At 44.8% G+C, this 19,797-nt stretch overlaps 1 protein-coding gene across 2 annotated transcripts in view; it reads left to right on the top strand.

Annotated features, from left to right (window-relative positions):
- Window positions 1–19,797, top strand: part of LOC110526196 (bcl-2-related ovarian killer protein homolog A) — a 46,037-nt gene that overhangs the window by 11,113 nt on the left and 15,127 nt on the right. The window contains exon 2 of one of the 2 annotated variants that reach the window (XM_036984107.2): window positions 10,033–10,161. In XM_036984107.2, the coding sequence (XP_036840002.1) occupies window positions 10,033–10,161 (129 nt within the window). Of the gene's footprint in view, window positions 1–9,980; window positions 10,162–19,797 lie in introns of both variants that reach the window. The other variant, XM_090233687.1, reaches the window with a different exon arrangement.

Genomic DNA, 19,797 nt, shown 5'->3' with positions numbered 1-19,797 from the left:
GCAGGGTAGCCTAGTGGTTAGAGTGTAGAGGCGGCAGGGTAGCCTAGTGGTTAGAGTGTAGAGGTGGCAGGGTAGCCTAGTGGTTAGAGTGTAGAGGCGGCAGGGTAGCCTAGTGGTTAGAGTGTAGAGGCGGCAGGGTAGCCTAGTGGTTAGAGTGTAGAGGCGGCAGGGTAGCCTAGTGGTAAGAGTGTAGAGGCGGCAGGGTAGTCTAGTGTTTAGAGTGTAGAGGCGGCAGGGTAGCCTAGTGGTTTGAGTGTAGAGGCGTCAGGGTAGCCTAGTGGTTAGAGTGTAGAGGCGTCAGGGTAGCCTAGTGGTTAAGAGTGTAGAGGTGGCAGGGTAGCCTAGTGGTTAGAGTGTAGAGGCGGCAGGGTAGCCTAGTGGTTAGAGTGTAGAGGCGGCAGGGTAGCCTAGTGGTTAGAGTGTAGAGGCGGCAGGGTAGCCTAGTGGTTAGAGTGTTGGACTAGTAACCGGAAGGTTGCAAGTTCAAACCCCAGAGTTAACAAGGTACAAATCTGTCGTTCTGCTCCTGAACAGGCAGGTAACCCACTGTTCCAAGATCGTCATTGAAAATAAGAATTTGTTCTTAACTGACTTGCCTAATAAAATTCAAATTTACAAAGCAAAAACAGGTTTTATGAGAAATCCACAACGGAAATATCACTTTTACATATTGTTTTCCCTCATCAGTATTCAGACCCTTTACTCAGTACTTTGTTGAAGCACATTTGGCAGCGATTACAGCCTCGAGTCTTCTTGGGTGTGACACTACAAGCTTGGCAAACCTGTATTTGCGGAGCTTCTCCCATTCTTCTCTAGAATGCTTGGCATTTAGGCTAAAGAGTTCAATCTTGCTTTCTTCAGACCAGAGAATCTTGTTTCTCATGGTCTGAGTCCTTTAGGTGCCTTTTGGCAAACTCCAAGCGGGCTGTTATGTGCCTTTCACTGAGGAGTGGCTTCCATCTGTTCGCTATACCATAAAGGCCTGATTGAGATGGTTGTCCTTCTGTAAGGTTCTCCCATCTCCACAGAGGAACTCTGGAGCTCTGTCAGAGTGATCATAGAATTCTTGGTCACCTCCCTGACCAAGGCCCTTCTCCTTCGATTGCTCAGTTTGGCTGGGCAGCAAGCTCTAGGAAGAGTCTTGGTGGTTCCAAACTTCTACCACTTAAGAATGATGGAGGCCACTGTTGTTGGGGACCTTCAATGCTGCAGAAATGTTTTGGTACCCTTCCCCAGATCTGTGCCTTGACACAATCCTGTCTCTGAGCTCTACAGAAAATTCCTTCGGCCTCATGGCTTGGTTTTTGCTCTGACATGCACTGTCAACTGTGGGACCTTATATAGACAGGTGTGTGCCTTTACAAATCATGTCTAATCAATTCAATGTACCACAGGTGGACTCCAATCAAGTTGTGGAAACATCTCAAGGATGATCAATGGAAACAGGATGCACCTGAGTTCAATTTCGATTCTCATAGCAAAGGTTCTGAATACGTAAATATGGTTTGTCATTATGGGGTATTGTGATGTCATTATGGGGTATTGTGATGTCATTATGGGGTATTGTGATGTCATTATGGGGTATTGTGATGTCATTATGGGGTATTGTGTGTAGATTGATGAGGGAAAACATTTATTTAATACATTTTAGAATCAGGAAGTAACGTAACAAAATGTGGAAAAGGTCAAGGGGTCTGAATACTTTCCCAATACACTGTATGTCTATGGTTGGATGCGGCTGTTAGTTTGCCTTTACGCACATTTTAAAAAACAATCACGTGACAAACGTATAGTTTGGAAACCAAATGCTGTCCTTACTAAATGTTTAGTGTGACAGGTATTTTAACATGATTTTTTTTTACAAACAAAAACCTTTTGACTAATAAAATATTGAATCAGTCGTCTTCCACAAATGAAGGGGAAGATGACACACTCTTTGTGAGACAGATTGAATCTGATTTCATTGGTCCTCAACTCGCAGCTCAGTCACTTCATTCAGGACAAATGGAGTCAGCCCTGAGTAGCTGCAAGCTAGCTGTGAAGATCAGAAGTAGTGGTCCAGGGATTACGGCAGGAATCCGGCGTTGTTGTGGAGAGACAGTCCGATGCTGGTAGACTGGCGAGTATTATCCAGGCTAAAAACAGGGCTGGTATCTGTGCAGAAGGTAAAAGCCGCTAGCAGTGGCTAACAATGACTAAATAGCTTGTAGCTAATTAGCTGGTTAGCTTCTGGAGGTTCTTGAGGTTCTTGAATGTGTTCTAAAATTAAAAATAATAGCGATTCCGTATCACATTGGGTGAGGCAGGTTACCGGAAGGTATAATCGAATTAAAAATCGAAAAGAGATTGAAAATAAAATTGAAATATATATACAAAAAATACAGAAAATACAAAAGTACACGAGACACGAACAAAACACCTCTTCACTTATACGCCATCTTGGTTTACTGGAGTCAGCCCTGAGTAAGCCTGCCCTGGGGCAGGTTAGTTCTGAAGGATGCATTGCCATAGAAATGTACCTGGCTAAAAGGTGAGCCACTTTCATGTTACCGGTTATCCCGAGTTGACCAAAGTTACCTCGCTAACTCATTATACCTGTTTGGTAGTATAGGGTTCAGGACAAAGCCCTCTCTCTTGCCGTATTCTCTGTCCCACCGCTAAAGCCCTGTGCTCCCAGTTCCCAACAAGCAGATCGCTGTGTCTGCATCCATCCACACAACCAGAGACATAACTGTAAATCAACCATACACTAACACTATTTACAAACAATGAACAGACCAATGAGGATGAGGAATTGTAGATATATTCATCATATTGAGACGCTGAGTTGTACTGTAGCGTGAGGTAATTTTTTTCAAGGCAAGTCAGTTAAGAACAAATATCTTATTTGACTATTTCCGACATCAAAACTATGAAATAATTATGTAGTAACCAAAAAACGTGTTTTTTTTTCAAATATTTTATATTTGAGATTATTCAAAGTAGCCACCCTTTGCCTTGAGGACAGCTTTGCACACTCTTTGGCATTCTCTCAACCAGCTTCATGAGGCAATTACCTGGAATGTGTTTAAATTAACAGGTGTGCCTTGTTAAAAGTAAATTAGTTGAATTTCCTTCTTAATGTATTTGAGCCAATCAGTTGTGTTGTGACAAGGTAGGGTTGGTATAGAGAATATAGCCTTATTTGGTAAAATACCAAATCCATATTATGGCAAGAACAGCTCAAATGAGCCAAGAGAAACGACAGTCCATCATTACTTTAAGACACGAAGGTCAGTCAATCCAGGAAAATGAAAAATGTTTCTTCAAGTACAGTCTCAAAAACCATCAAGCGCTGTGATGAAACTGGCTCTCATGAAGACCGCCACAGGAAAGGAAGACCAAGAGTTATTAGAGTTAACTGCACGTCAGATTACAGCCCAAATAAATGCTTCACATTTCAAGTTACAGACACATCTCAACATCAACTGTTCAGAGGAGACGGCGTGAATCAGGCCTTCATGGTTGAATTTCTACAAAGAAACCACTACTAAAGGACACCAATTAGAAGAAGAGACTTGCTTTGGCCAAGAAACACGAGCAATGGACATTAGACTGGTGGAAATCTGTCCTTTTGGTCTGATGAGACAAAAGTTGAATTTTTTTGGTTCCAACTGCCGTGTCTGTGTGAGATGCAGAGTAGGTAAACAGATTATCTCCACATGTGTGGTTCCTACCGTGAAGTATAGAGAAGGAGGAGTGCTTTGCTGTTGACACTGTCTGTGATTTATTTAGAATTCAAGGCACGCTTAACCAGCATGGCTGCCACAGCATTCTGCAGCGATACGCCATCCCATCTGTTTTGCACTTAGTGGAATTATAATTTGTTTTTCAACAGGACAATGACTCAACACACCTCCAGACTGTGTATGGGCTATTTGACCAAGAAGGAGAGTGATGGAGTGCTGCATCAGATGACCTGGCCTCCCTCAACCCAATTGAGATGTTTTGGGATGAGTTGGACCGCAGAGTGAAGGAAAAGCAGCCAACAAGTGCTCAGCATATGTGGGAACTCCAAGGCTGTTGAAAAGCATTCCAGGTGAAGCTGGTTGAGAGAATGCTAAGACTGTCCAAAGCTGTCATCAAGACAAAGGGTGGCTACTTTGAAGAATCTAAAATGTAAAATATATTTTGATTTGTTTAACACTTTTTTGGTTATTACATGATTCCATATGTGTTATTTCATAGTTTTGATGTCTTCACTATAATTCTACAATGTAGAAAATAGTAAAACATTATGAAAAACCCTTGAATGAGGAGGTGTGTCCAAACTGTTGACTGGTACTGTGTGTCTATACTGTAAATGTTAATACAGTCATCTCAGTTTTCATTTGAAATGTCTTTATATCCTTGCAAAGAAAATGGGCAGCTTTGTATTTGCAGTGACTCACATTCGTTCTGAAGTTACGGGCAGTCACAGAAAGACAGATAAACATATAAACATCTTGATTATGTGTTTAGCAGAGATCTTCTGTGTGACGCAGAAGGCCAAAACACCGCCTTGGGACTTAGCCGTTATACTAGTGGACTGAGTCAGTCGTTCAATAACAAGCCTTTTCAAGACCAACTTCAGTAACAGATCAGAGAGGTAACGATGAACGTAGCATTAAGATGGGTTTTGGTAAACCAGGCCTAGCTAGCTAACTTGGCTAGCTGTGGCCTAAAGTTAGCTAGCTAGATAGTTAGCTCATTTGATAGCTAACGTGTCCGCTATAATATCAGTGATTACTTCACTGCCCAGCAACCAACCTTAAATCATTCTTACCGTACCTAGCTATTTCAGTTTGGACATTCAACACTGGTACAATATTCCAATCTCTGATGACGATGTCCTGAAGTTACTTCTTCTTCTTCTCGGGGCTTTCCAGCAGACAAGGAGCTTTGTTGCGTATTGCTGCTTTTTGCAGGTCGGAGTGCGGATTACACATTTTGGTAAAAAATAATAATAAATTGCACCACCTTACATTTTGAAATTACAACCACAATTTGTCCCTGCACGTTTACACACTATCCCCCCGAAAACCATCCCACTACTTTGGCCCTAAACGATCCTACACCAGGATGTCTGCCTGGGAGGATGGAATGCAATGCCTTCTCTCAAGACTTCCCGTAGACCTTCTGCACTGAAATCTCTCACCTCCAACACATTTCACTGCACCTGTGTGTTGTATGTGACAATAAAACCCTATTGGGGATGACGTTTTTTTAAAATGTTTTTGTTTACTTAATACCTTCCACAATAAACGGCACAACATCCACCTTCTTTACAATCAATGTATCAGTATCCCTCAACTGTGGAGCGACATTATGAACCAGCTGCGCTTCATTCACTGCCAGATCTTCCTCAGCTCCACTTGCCCCTGTAACGGATGTGAAATGGCTAGCTAGTTAGCCGTGGTGCGCGCTAATAGCGTTTCAATCGGGTGACGTCACTTGCTCTGAGAGCTTGAAGTAGTGGTTCCCCTTGCTCTGCAAGAGCAGCGGCTTTTGTGGAGCGATGGGTAACGATGCTCTGTGGGTGACTGTTGTCTGTGTGCAGAGGGTTCCTGGTTCAAGCCCGGGTATTGGCGATGGGACGGATTAAAGATATACTGTTACACCCCTTCAACTATTTCCCGCACATCTCTGTAGAAGAGCTGTTGAACATCGCAGATCCTTGCAACTTCAAATTCCTTTACCCTAGTAGGGCGCTCCAGGAATTCGGTGATTTCCACCACAATTGCTACACCGTGCATCATCAAATTCTTAAACTAATACTGATTCCGTTGACTTGAGACATCCGATTCTTAAACTAACACTGATTCCGTTGACGCAGACTTGAGACATGGCCATAATTATTATAATTTTTTTCACTGTAACGGTGTATTTACGAAGGCTCTTACGTATCCAATCTTTACATGTGTAGGCAGATACTGTTCATCAAACGTCAGTAAAACAGACAGGCTTTCATCCTTCTGTCCATCCACTATGGGAAAAATGTGCTCCCACCACGGCTGGAATCTTCTTCTTAAAACTTGAAACCTCAATGTCCTAGCGATACTCCTGATTTCACACCTTTATAATTGGTGCCCTGCTCCGAAAATTAATGCTCTCCACTTCAGATGTCGCCAATTTATGGAGCAACAAAGCTTTGTCCTTCTGTTCTTCCGATGAATGTAAAATCAGAGAAAAACCACTCCTGGTTACTCTGACTGACTCTACCTTTCCTAATGCATCTATATCTTTTGACCTCAAATGGATCTCCTCAAGTAGTCATCATTATTAACAAATCGCACTCCAACAAGAAATCAACGCACCGTCAGAATCAACCGGCACTTCTACTTCCATCATTAGTCCGTCAATCTGCTACTTCTCCAACCTTCTCTCTATATCCTCCATCGCCGCATCCTCGCTACCCGCCCGCTATTCCGCTTTTCAAAATAGCGGTTTGAACCGTTCCAACAGCTTGTTAAGCTGGGCTCTTGACCCACCAGCCATCCAAAAGTTACAGTATGTTATTCAGTTGCCTCTGCAAACCCTAGTCAATCACAGTTTACAGACCAAATGAATAAAGAAACAAACATTAAGAAAAACGAAACCCTCCTACCTAATCCTGTATTACTAAGGAAAAAAAGAGTCCTTCCAACAAACCCTCCCCGATACCCAAAATCACTTATCAGCAACCATCAATCCTGTGTTCCAATGCCACGTTGTGTTAGCTAATCCTAGTTTATCATTTTAAAAGGCTAATTGATCATTAGAAAACCCTTTTGCAATTATGTTAGCACAGCAGAAAACTGTTGTCCTGATTAAAGAAGCAATAAAACTGTCTTTCTTTAGACTAGTTGAGTATCTGGAGCATCAGCAGTTGTGGGTCCGATTACAGGCTCAAAATGTCCAGAAACAAAGTACTTTCTTCTGAAACTCATCAGTCTATTCTTGTTCTGAGAAATGAAGGCTTTTCCATGCGAAAAATTGACAAGAAACTGAAGATCTCGTAAAATGGCTGTGTACTACTCCCTTCACAGAACAGAACTAGCTCTTTTTTTTTTTGGTGGATCCCAGGAAGAGTAGCTGCTTCTTCTGCTTGACTGAATAAACAAATAAACAGCTAAATGGCATTGTTCGGCCCGACGCGGTATTCAGAAAATCTATTCTGGGGAAAGTTACGTATTGTGGTGTATTCCTTTTATGAAAATGTTTGCACAATTAAATCATTATACAGTACAGTGCCTTGCGAAAGTATTCGGGCCCCCTTGAACTTTGCGACCTTTTGCCACATTTCAGGCTTCAAACATAAAGATATAAAACTGTATTTTTTTGTGAAGAATCAACAACAAGTGGGACACAATCATGAAGTGGAACAACATTTATTGGCGTTTTTCAAACTTTTTTAACAAATCAAAAACTGAAAAATTGGCCGTGTAAGGGAAAGATAACTTTACTGAAAGATTTGGTGCCTGAACTAGTACCTACAGCACTAGTGAACAGGGAAGTCACTAGCGTGGGGTCGAGATCTGTTTGTACGGTCTTGTCAACATCACATGGTTGACGAATTACCATAGGAATGGGTCTATAGAAAGAGACCCTATTAAAATAGCATTCTAATTCCTCATTCTTTGAGGCTTTACAGCACAAACACACCTCAGACCAGACTGGGAAACCAAACCACCTCACTGGCTCACTACTAGAGGTCTTCGAGGGTCAAAACAATCTTCTGAAATGGACCTGGGGCTTTCATAACCGGACCTGATCTGAGACCCGTTCTGAAATGGACCTGGTCTGATCCAGACCCTGTCTGATCCGTTTGTGTACTTTATTAGCCGGAGATTATAATGCTGGAGAGGAGGGAGAGAGAGGCAAAAGTGACCAAGCCGACTATTAGCTGCCATAGCTAGGTTATTTATCATCAAATATGATTACGTAGTACCTATCTTGACTGCATCAACACGAGAGAAGCTAGTCATGCTAGCTAACATTAGGCTGGAGAATATGAGCTTTCTCATCCTGCAGTTACACAGAACAACAACAACAACTCCATTTAAATCAAATCAAATCAAATTTTATTTGTCAGGCAAGATACAGTAGATGGTATTGAGTGCAGTATATACATATGAGATGAGTATGTAAACAAAGTGGCATAGTTAAAGTGGCTAGTGATATATTTTACATCATTTCCCATCAATTCCCATTATTAAAGTGGCTGGAGTTGAGTCAGTGTGTTGGCAGCAGCCACTCAATGTTAGTGGTGGCTGTTTAACAGTCTGATGGCCTTGAGATAGAAGCTGTTTTTCAGTCTCTCGGTCCCAGCTTTGATGCACCTGTACTGACCTCGCCTTCTGGATGATAGCGGGGTGAACAGGCAGTGGCTCGGGTGGTTGCTGTCCTTGATGATCTTTATGGCCTTCCTGTGACATCGGGTGGTGTAGGTGTCCTGGAGGGCAGGTAGTTTGCCCCCGGTGATGCGTTGTGCAGACCTCACTACCCTCTGGAGAGCCTTACGGTTGTGGGCGGAGCAGTTGCCGTACCAGGCGGTGATACAGCCCGACAGGATGCTCTCAATTGTGCATCTGTAGAAGTTTGTGAGTGCTTTTGGCGATAAGCCGAATTTCTTCAGCCTCCTGAGGTTGAAGAGGCGCTGTTGCGCCTTCTTCACGATGCTGTCTGTGTGGGTGGACCAATTCAGTTTGTCTGTGATGTGTACGCCGAGGAACTTAAAACTTACTACCCTCTCCACTACTGTTCCATCGATGTGGATAGGGGGGTGTTCCCTCTGCTGTTTCCTGAAGTCCACAATCATCTCCTTAGTTTTGTTGACGTTGAGTGTGAGGTTACCCAGTTGCACAGGGCGGGGTCGAGACCCAGGGTCTCGAGCTTGATGACGAGCTTGGAGGGCACTATGGTGTTAAATGCCGAGCTGTAGTCGATGAACAGCATTCTCACATAGGTATTCCTCTTGTCCAGATGGGTTAGGGCAGTGTGCAGTGTGGTTGAGATTGCATCGTCTGTGGACCTATTTGGGCAGTAAGCAAATTGGAGTGGGTCTAGGGTGTCAGGTAGGGTGGAGGTGATATGGTCCTTGACTAGTCTCTCAAAGCACTTCATGATGACGGAAGTGAGTGCTACGGGGCGGTAGTCGTTTAGCTCAGTTACCTTAGCTTTCTTGGGAACAGGAACAATGGTTGCCCTCTTGAAGCATGTGGGAACAACAGACTGGGATAGGGATTGATTGAATATGTCCGTAAACACACCAGCCAGCTGGTCTGCGCATGGTCTGAGGGCGCGGCTGGGGATGCCGTCTGGGCCTGCAGCCTTGCGATGGTTGACACGTTTAAATGTTTTCCTCACGTCGGCTGCAGTGAAGGAGAGTCCGCATGTTTTAGTTGCGGGCAGTGTCAGTGGCACTGTATTGTCCTCAAAGCGGGCAAAAAAGTTATTTAGTCTGCCTGGGAGCAAGACATCCTGGTCCGTGACGGTGCTGGTTTAGAATATAAAGCAGACCTGTTGGCTTTTGGTCATTGTTGCCTATCCTTCTCCTTGAACTTTTAATTCCATCTTCCATTGATTAGATATCTCCTAACTTTTGCCCCACACCGAGGCTCTATCACTGTAGCCTGGTGCCCCTTTGATGATTTGTGATTGGCCAACAACAACAAGCCAAACGCGCCACGCTCCACTTTCGTGAAAAGCAAGAGCGCCAGCATAAATTGTAACATTTCTCTCTCTCTCTCTACTGCAACAGTCACTTTCGGATCTGTACGGGTCCTTCTGGACAAGTCACTTAAAATTACACATACCCCGGAACCTGTGACATTCTGGATCCGGATCCGGACCTGCTCGGGTCTCGGTTATTCAGGTACAGATGGATCCGTGAAGACCTCTACTCACTACCTGTTCTGTGGTTCCCTAGGTGATGAGTTATATTACCTGATTGGCTCACTACCTGTTCTGTGGTTCCCTAGGTGATGAGTTGGAGTTCCCAATTGGCTCACTACCTGTTCTGTTGTTCCCTAGGTGATGAGTTGGAGTACCTGCGGCCCAACATCTACCGTAACGTAGCTCGTCAGCTGAACATCACCGTTGCGTCTGAGAGCGTGGTGTCTGATGCCTTCCTGGCTGTGGCTGCAGAGATCTTCTCCACCGGTAGGTCAATAACTAACTATTCATTACCACACCAGTAGGACTACCCCTCTCTGACAACAAGCTTGGGGCAAACAAACAATTGCCCATTTTACATGAACTGCGTTTACTCAGATGTGATTTCTTTTCAGCAGCATGTTTCCATCTACTATCTACGATATGGTGGATTCATAACCAGGCCAGCTCATCTTGATTTGGCTCGGTTCGGTTCGGCGTAGTACCGTGACATATATTTTAATGTTTGGACGACATTACTCTGATTATAATGTATCTGGGTTTTAACATGATGCCGGTGGCACTGTCGGTACAGAGTTCTTGTATCGTGGCAAACATTAGCACAAATATTTATGAAGAAAGGGAAGTAAAAGAAACACAGAGGATGCTGGGGGTCTTTTAGCGGTGTGCTTTGTTTAGAAAACGGAGGAACTAGTGGATTCATTATCAAACACAATGAAGATATTTCAACTTTGGGAGCACTGCTTGATTCACTTCAAGGAAGACCAGCTCTCAGTGTGGTGTGTTATGTTTCTTTCACCACTCGTTAAAACGATTTGCTGACAGGGGCCAAAGCATACCTCAGTGGGAGAATGGAGAAATAGACCACTTCTGATTATTTTTGTACACATTCAGTCTTTTTCTGTCTTTAGGTTTAGATTAAAAGCTCATTAAAGCTTCAGGGAATTTTCCCACGTAAACACACTCTGAGCAACCTGGAGCCTGTAGAGGACAGATTGAGACTCAGCCATGAGCCTGTAGAGGACAGATTGAGACTCAGCCATGAGCCTGTAGAAGTGAGATTGAGACTCAGCCGTGAGCTTGTAGAGGTGAGATTGAGACTCAGCCATGAGCCTGTAGAGGACAGATTGAGACTCAGCCATGAGCCTGTAGAGGACAGATTGAGACTCAGCCATGAGCCTGTAGTGGACAGATTGAGACTCAGCCATGAGCCTGTAGATGACAGATTGAGACTCAGCCATGAGCCTGTAGATGACAGATTGAGACTCAGCCGTGAGCCTGTAGTGGACAGATTGAGACTCAGCCATGAGCCTGTAGAGGACAGATTGAGACTCAGCCATGAGCCTGTAGAGGACAGATTGAGACTCAGCCATGAGCCTGTAGTGGACAGATTGAGACTCAGCCATGAGCCTGTAGTGGACAGATTGAGACTCAGCCATGAGCCTGTAGTGGACAGATTGAGACTCAGCCATGAGCCTATAGAGGGCAGATTGAGACTCTGTACAAAGAGTCTGTAGAAGCCTGAACACTCATTCGTCCAGGAGCCAACTCTAGGCTGGCCCATATTGGGTTAGAAAATGCACATGCCAGAGGTAATTACAAATGACAGACTGTTCTGTTAGGCCCCACCTAGCCCAGGGAGTTTACTCCACAATTTAATCAGCCTTCTCCAGAGTAATTCCCTACAATCTCCACCCTGCTACAGTAACAGTAACTCTGCAACAAAAGGCAATTAAAGGGATCATTTGACATTTGGGCAATTAATCACTTTTTTCCCCCTTCCGACTTACCAAGAGTCCGATGAACTCATGGCTACCATTTCTATGTGTCTGTGTGCAGTTTGCAGGATGTTGACGGTAGTTTCTGGAGCCATTACTAACTAACTAACTAACTAACTAACCATATTAGAAAAAAAGGGCTTAAAAATGGTAAGTATAAAAAAGGGGCATAGTTGCCAAAATGTAAAAATATCCCTTTAAGGAGTGGCAACTCAAGGGCAAACATCAGTTGTTTGTTCCAAATTGCCCCCTATTCCCTTTATAGTGCACTACTTTAGACCAGCCCATAGGGAATGAGGAGCCATTTGGGATGCAAACCAGGCCATGATCTTAACTGAATTTACTGTCCGAAATGGCTAAAGTATTCTACTGAGAACCATAACTGTGGTTTTAAGCAGACAGACGTACAGTAAGTGGCGACAACAGGATGGTGAAATGAGATCTTATCTGTGTACTGGGCATCCTGTTAGTAGCAAGAAAAGCTGCAGAGCCTTTCTTTGGGATTTCTCCTGTTGTTACTCTGCTCTTGACCTAGTCCTGTTGTTGACCTAGTCCTGTTGTTGACCTAGTCCTGTTGTTACTCTGTTGTTGACCTAGTCCTGTTGTTACTCTGCTCTTGACCTAGTCCTGTTGTTGACCTAGTCCTGTTGTTGACCTAGTCCTGTTGTTACTCTGTTGTTGACCTAGTCCTGTTGTTACTCTGTTGTTGACCTATTCCTGTTGTTGACCTAGTCCTGTTGTTACTCTGCTGTTGACCTAGTCCTGTTGTTGACCTAGTCCTGTTGTTACTCTGCTGTTGACCTAGTCCTGCTGTTGACCTAGTCCTGTTGTTACTCTGCTGTTGACCTAGTCCTGCTGTTGACCTAGTCCTGTTGTTACTCTGCTGTTGACCTAGTCCTGTTGTTGACATAGTCCCGTTGTTACTCTGTTGTTGACCTAGTCCTGTTGTTGACATAGTCCTGTTGTTGACCTAGTCCTGTTGTTGACATAGTCCTGTTGTTGACATAGTCCTGTTGTTACTCTGCTGTTGACCTAGTCCTGTTGTTGACATAGTCCTGTTGTTACTCTGCTGTTGACCTAGTCCTGTTGTTGACATAGTCCCGTTGTTACTCTGTTGTTGACCTAGTCCTGTTGTTGACATAGTCCCGTTGTTACTCTGTTGTTGACCTAGTCCTGTTGTTGACATAGTCCTGTTGTTGACCTAGTCCTGTTGTTGACATAGTCCTGTTGTTGACATAGTCCTGTTGTTACTCTGCTGTTGACCTAGTCCTGTTGTTGACATAGTCCCGTTGTTACTCTGTTGTTGACCTAGTCCTGTTGTTGACCTAGTCCCGTTGTTACTCTGTTGTTGACCTAGTCCTGTTGTTGACATAGTCCTGTTGTTGACCTAGTCCTGTTGTTGACATAGTCCTGTTGTTGACCTAGTCCTGTTGTTGACCTAGTCCTGTTGTTACTCTGTTGTTGACCTAGTCCTGTTGTTACTCTGCTCTTGACCTAGTCCTGTTGTTGACCTAGTCCTGTTGTTGACCTAGTCCTGTTGTTACTCTGTTGTTGACCTAGTCCTGTTGTTACTCTGTTGTTGACCTATTCCTGTTGTTGACCTAGTCCTGTTGTTACTCTGCTGTTGACCTAGTCCTGTTGTTGACCTAGTCCTGTTGTTACTCTGCTGTTGACCTAGTCCTGCTGTTGACCTAGTCCTGTTGTTACTCTGCTGTTGACCTAGTCCTGCTGTTGACCTAGTCCTGTTGTTACTCTGCTGTTGACCTAGTCCTGTTGTTGACATAGTCCCGTTGTTACTCTGTTGTTGACCTAGTCCTGTTGTTGACATAGTCCTGTTGTTGACCTAGTCCTGTTGTTGACATAGTCCTGTTGTTGACATAGTCCTGTTGTTACTCTGCTGTTGACCTAGTCCTGTTGTTGACATAGTCCTGTTGTTACTCTGCTGTTGACCTAGTCCTGTTGTTGACATAGTCCCGTTGTTACTCTGTTGTTGACCTAGTCCTGTTGTTGACATAGTCCCGTTGTTACTCTGTTGTTGACCTAGTCCTGTTGTTGACATAGTCCTGTTGTTGACCTAGTCCTGTTGTTGACATAGTCCTGTTGTTGACATAGTCCTGTTGTTACTCTGCTGTTGACCTAGTCCTGTTGTTGACATAGTCCCGTTGTTACTCTGTTGTTGACCTAGTCCTGTTGTTGACCTAGTCCCGTTGTTACTCTGTTGTTGACCTAGTCCTGTTGTTGACATAGTCCTGTTGTTGACCTAGTCCTGTTGTTGACATAGTCCTGTTGTTGACCTAGTCCTGTTGTTGACCTAGTCCCGTTGTTACTCTGCTGTTGACCTAGTCCTGTTGTTGACCTAGTCCTGTTGTTGACCTATTCCTGTTGTTGACCTAGTCCTGTTGTGGACCTAGTCCTGTTGTTACTCTGCTGTTGACCTAGTCCTGTTGTGGACCTAGTCCTGTTGTTGACCTAGTCCTGTTGTTGACCTAGTCCCGTTGTTACTCTGTTGTTGACCCAGTCCTGTTGTTGACCTAGTCCCGTTGTTACTCTGCTGTTGACCCAGTCCTGTTGTTGACCTAGTCCTGTTGTTGACATAGTCCTGTTGTTGACATAGTCCTGTTGTTGACCTAGTCCTGTTGTTGACCTAGTCCCGTTGTTACTCTGCTGTTGACCTAGTCCTGTTGTTGACCTAGTCCTGTTGTTGACCTATTCCTGTTGTTGACCTAGTCCTGTTGTGGACCTAGTCCTGTTGTTACTCTGCTGTTGACCTAGTCCTGTTGTGGACCTAGTCCTGTTGTTGACCTAGTCCTGTTGTTGACCTAGTATCGTTGTTACTCTGTTGTTGACCCAGTCCTGTTGTTGACCTAGTCCCGTTGTTACTCTGCTGTTGACCTAGTCCTGTTGTTGACCTAGTCCTGTTGTTGACCTAGTCCTGTTGTTGACATAGTCCTGTTGTTGACATAGTGTTGTTGTTGACATAGTCCTGTTGTTGACCTAGTCCTGTTGTTGACCTAGTCCCGTTGTTACTCTGCTGTTGACCTAGTCCTGTTGTTGACCTAGTCCTGTTGTTGACCTATTCCTGTTGTTGACCTAGTCCTGTTGTGGACCTAGTCCTGTTGTTACTCTGCTGTTGACCTAGTCCTGTTGTGGACCTAGTCCTGTTGTTGACCTAGTCCTGTTGTTGACCTAGTCCCGTTGTTACTCTGTTGTTGACCCAGTCCTGTTGTTGACCTAGTCCCGTTGTTACTCTGCTGTTGACCTAGTCCTGTTGTTGACCTAGTCCTGTTGTTGACCTAGTCCCGTTGTTACTCTGTTGTTGACCCAGTCCTGTTGTTGACATAGTCCTGTTGTTGACCTAGTCCCGTTGTTACTCTGTTGTTGACCCAGTCCTGTTGTTGACCTATTCCTGTTGTTGACCTAGTCCTGTTGTTACTCTGTTGTTGACCTAGTCCTGTTGTTGACCTAGTCCCGTTGTTACTCTGTTGTTGACCCAGTCCTGTTGTTGACATAGTCCTGTTGTTGACCTAGTCCTGTTGGTACTCTGTTGTTGACCTAGTCCTGTTGTTGACCTATTCCTGTTGTTGACGTAGTCCTGTTGTTGCCGTAGTCCTGTTGTTGACATAGTCCTGTTGTTGACCTAGTCCTGTTGTTACTCTGCTGTTGACCTAGTCCTGTTGTTGACCTATTCCTGTTGTTGACCTAGTCCTGTTGTTACTCTGTTGTTGACCCAGTCCTGTTGTTGACATAGTCCTGTTGTTGACCTAGTCCCGTTGTTACTCTGTTGTTGACCCAGTCCTGTTGTTGACCTATTCCTGTTGTTGACCTAGTCCTGTTGTTACTCTGTTGTTGACCTAGTCCTGTTGTTGACCTAGTCCCGTTGTTACTCTGTTGTTGACCCAGTCCTGTTGTTGACCTATTCCTGTTGTTGACCTAGTCCTGTTGTTACTCTGTTGTTGACCCAGTCCTGTTGTTGACCTAGTCCTGTTGTTGACCTATTCCTGTTGTTGACCTAGTCCTGTTGTTACTCTGTTGTTGACCCAGTCCTGTTGTTGACATAGTCCTGTTGTTGACCTAGTCCTGTTGGTACTCTGCTGTTGACCTAGTCCTGTTGTTGACCTATTCCTGTTGTTGACCTAGTCCTGTTGTTGACCTAGTCCTGCTGTTGACCTAGTCCTGCTGTTGACCTAGTCCTGTTGTTGACCTAGTCCTGTTGTTACTCTGCTGTTGATCTAGTCCTGCTGTTGACCTAGTCCTGTTCAATCAATCAATCAAATTTATTTTATATAGCCCTTCGTACATCAGCTGATATCTCAAAGTGCTGTACAGAAACCCAGCCTAAAACCCCAAACAGCAAGCAATGCAGGTGAAGAAGCACGGTGGCTAGGAAAAACTCCCTAGAAAGGCCAAAACCTAGGAAGAAACCTAGAGAGGAACCAGGCTATGTGGGGTAGCCAGTCCTCTTCTGGCTGTGCCGGGTGGAGATTATAACAAAACATGGTCAAGATGTTCAAATGTTCATAAATGACCAGCATGGTCGAATAATAATAAGGCAGAATAGTTGAAACTGGAGCAGCAGCACAGTCAGGTGGACTGGGGACAGCAAGGAGTCATCATGTCAGGTATTCCTGGGGCATGGTCCTAGGGCTCAGGTCCTCCGAGAGAGAGAAAGAAAGCGAGAATTAGAGAGAGCATATGTGGGATGGCCAGTCCTCTTCTGGCTGTGCCGGGTGGAGATTATAACAGAACATGGCCAAGATGTTCAAATGTTCATAAATGATCAGCATGGTCGAATAATAATAAGGCAGAACAGTTGAAACTGGAGCAGCAGCACAGCCAGGTGGACTGGGGACAGCAAGGAGTCATCATGTCAGGTAGTCCTGGGGCATGGTCCTAGGGCTCAGGTCCTCCGAGAGAGAGAAAGAGAGAAGGAGAGAATTAGAGAACGCACACTTAGATTCACACAGGACACCGAATAGGACAGGAGAAGTACTCCAGATATAACAAACTGACCCTAGCCCCCCGACACATAAACTACTGCAGCATAAATACTGGAGGCTGAGACAGGAGGGGTCAGGAGACACTGTGGCCCACTCCGAGGACACCCCCGGACAGGGCCAAACAGGAAGGATATAACCCCACCCACTTTGCCAAAGCACAGCCCCCACACCACTAGAGGGATATCTTCAACCACCAACTTACCATCCTGAGACAAGGCTGAGTATAGCCCACAAAGACCTCCGCCACGGCACAACTTAAGGGGGGGGGGGGGGGGGGGGGGCGCCAACCCAGACAGGATGACCACATCAGTGACTCAACCCACTCAGGTGACGCACCTCCTCCAGGGACGGCATGAGAGAGCCCCAGTAAAGCCAGTGACTCAGCCCCTGTAATAGGGTTAGAGGCAGAGAATCCCAGTGGAAAGAGGGGAACCGGCCAGGCAGAGACAGCAAGGGTGGTTCGTTGCTCCAGAGCCTTTCCGTTCACCCTCCCACTCCTGGGCCAGACTACACTCAATCATATGACCCACTGAAGAGATGAGTCTTCAGTAGAGACTTAAAGGTTGAGACCGAGTTTGCGTCTCTGACATGGGTATGCAGACCGTTCCATAAAAATGGAGCTCTATAGGAGAAAGCCCTGCCTCCAGCTGTTTGCTTAAAAATTCTAGGGACAATTAGGAGGCCTGCGTCTTGTGACCGTAGCGTACGTGTAGGTATGTACGGCAGGACCAAATCAGAGAGATAGATAGGAGCAAGCCCATGTAATGCTTTGTAGGTTAGCAGTAAAACCTTGAAATCAGCCCTTGCTTTGACAGGAAGCCAGTGTAGAGAGGCTAGCACTGGAGTAATATGATCAAATTTTTTGGTTCTAGTCAGGATTCTAGCAGCCGTATTTAGCACTAACTGAAGTTTATTTAGTGCTTTATCCGGGTAGCCGGAAAGTAGAGCATTGCAGTAGTCTAACCTGGAAGTGACAAAAGCATGGATTAATTTTTCTGCATCATTTTTGGACAGAAAGTTCCTGATTTTTGCAATGTTACGTAGATGGAAAAAAGCTGTCCTTGAAATGGTCTTGATATGTTCTTCAAAAGAGAGATCAGGGTCCAGAGTAACGCCGAGGTCCTTCACAGTTTTATTTGAGACGACTGTACAACCATTAAGATTAATTGTCAGATTCAACAGAAGATCTCTTTGTTTCTTGGGACCTAGAACTAGCATCTCTGTTTTGTCCGAGTTTAAAAGTAGAAAGTTTGCAGCCATCCACTTCCTTATGTCTGAAACACATTCTTCTAGCAAGGGCAATTTTGGGGCTTCACCATGTTTAATTGAAATGTACAGCTGTGTGTCATCTGCATAGCAGTGAAAGTTAACATTATGTTTTCGAATAACATCCCCAAGAGGTAAAATATATAGTGAAAACAATAGTGGTCCTAAAACGGAACCTTGAGGAACACCGAAATTTACAGTTGATTTGTCAGAGGACAGACCATTCACAGAGACAAACTGATATCTTTCCGACAGATAAGATCTAAACCAGGCCAGAACTTGTCCGTGTAGACCAATTTGGGTTTCCAATCTCTCCAAAAGAATGTGGTGATCGATGGTATCAAAAGCAGCACTAAGGTCTAGGAGCACGAGGACAGATGCAGAGCCTCGGTCCGATGCCATTAAAATGTCATTTACCACCTTCACAAGTGCCGTCTCAGTGCTATGATGGGGTCTAAAACCAGACTGAAGCATTTCGTATACATTGTTTGTCTTCAGGAAGGCAGTGAGTTGTTGCGCAACAGCCTTTTCTAAAATTTTTGAGAGGAATGGAAGACCTAGTCCTGCTGTTGACCTAGTCCTGTTGTTGACCTAGTCCTGTTGATGACCTAGTCCTGCTGTTGACCTAGTCCTGTTGTTGACCTAGTCCTGCTGTTGACCTAGTCCTGTTGTTGACCTAGTCCTGCTGTTGACCTAGTCCTGTTGTTGACCTAGTCCTGTTGTTGACCTAGTCCTGTTACTCTGCTGTTGACCTAGTCCTGTTGTTACTCTGCTGTTGACCTAGTCCTGTTGTTGACCTAGTCCTGTTGTTGACCTAGTCCTGCTGTTGACCTAGTCCTGTTGTTGACCTAGTCCTGTTGTTACTCTGCTGTTGACCTAGTCCTGTTGTTGACCTAGTCCTGCTGTTGACCTAGTCCTGTTGTTGACCTAGTCCTGCTGTTGACCTAGTCCTGTTGTTGACCTAGTCCTGTTGTTGACCTAGTCCTGTTACTCTGCTGTTGACCTAGTCCTGTTGTTACTCTGCTGTTGACCTAGTCCTGTTGTTGACCTAGTCCTGTTGTTGACCTAGTCCTGCTGTTGACCTAGTCCTGTTGTTGACCTAGTCCTGTTGTTACTCTGCTGTTGACCTAGTCCTGTTGTTGACCCTAGTCCTGTTGTTGACCTAGTCCTGTTGTTGACCTAGTCCCGTTGTTACTCTGTTGTTGACCCAGTCCTGTTGTTGACCTAGTCCCGTTGTTACTCTGCTGTTGACCCAGTCCTGTTGTTGACCTAGTCCTGTTGTTGACATAGTCCTGTTGTTGACATAGTCCTGTTGTTGACCTAGTCCTGTTGTTGACCTAGTCCCGTTGTTACTCTGCTGTTGACCTAGTCCTGTTGTTGACCTAGTCCTGTTGTTGACCTATTCCTGTTGTTGACCTAGTCCTGTTGTGGACCTAGTCCCGTTGTTACTCTGCTGTTGACCTAGTCCTGTTGTTGACCTAGTCCTGTTGTTGACATAGTCCTGTTGTTGACATAGTCCTGTTGTTGACCTAGTCCTGTTGTTGACCTAGTCCCGTTGTTACTCTGCTGTTGACCTAGTCCTGTTGTTGACCTAGTCCTGTTGTTGACCTATTCCTGTTGTTGACCTAGTCCTGTTGTTGACCTAGTCCCGTTGTTACTCTGCTGTTGACCTAGTCCTGTTGTGGACCTAGTCCTGTTGTTGACCTAGTCCTGTTGTTGACCTAGTATCGTTGTTACTCTGTTGTTGACCCAGTCCTGTTGTTGACCTAGTCCCGTTGTTACTCTGCTGTTGACCTAGTCCTGTTGTTGACCTAGTCCTGTTGTTGACCTAGTCCTGTTGTTGACATAGTCCTGTTGTTGAC

Source organism: Oncorhynchus mykiss, chromosome 1 (genome assembly GCF_057628025.1).
Source record: "Oncorhynchus mykiss isolate SJ-2025 chromosome 1, ASM5762802v1, whole genome shotgun sequence".
Taxonomy (NCBI): domain Eukaryota; kingdom Metazoa; phylum Chordata; class Actinopteri; order Salmoniformes; family Salmonidae; genus Oncorhynchus; species Oncorhynchus mykiss.
Note: the sequence above shows the minus strand (reverse complement) of the source record. Positions and strands in the feature narration are given on the sequence as shown.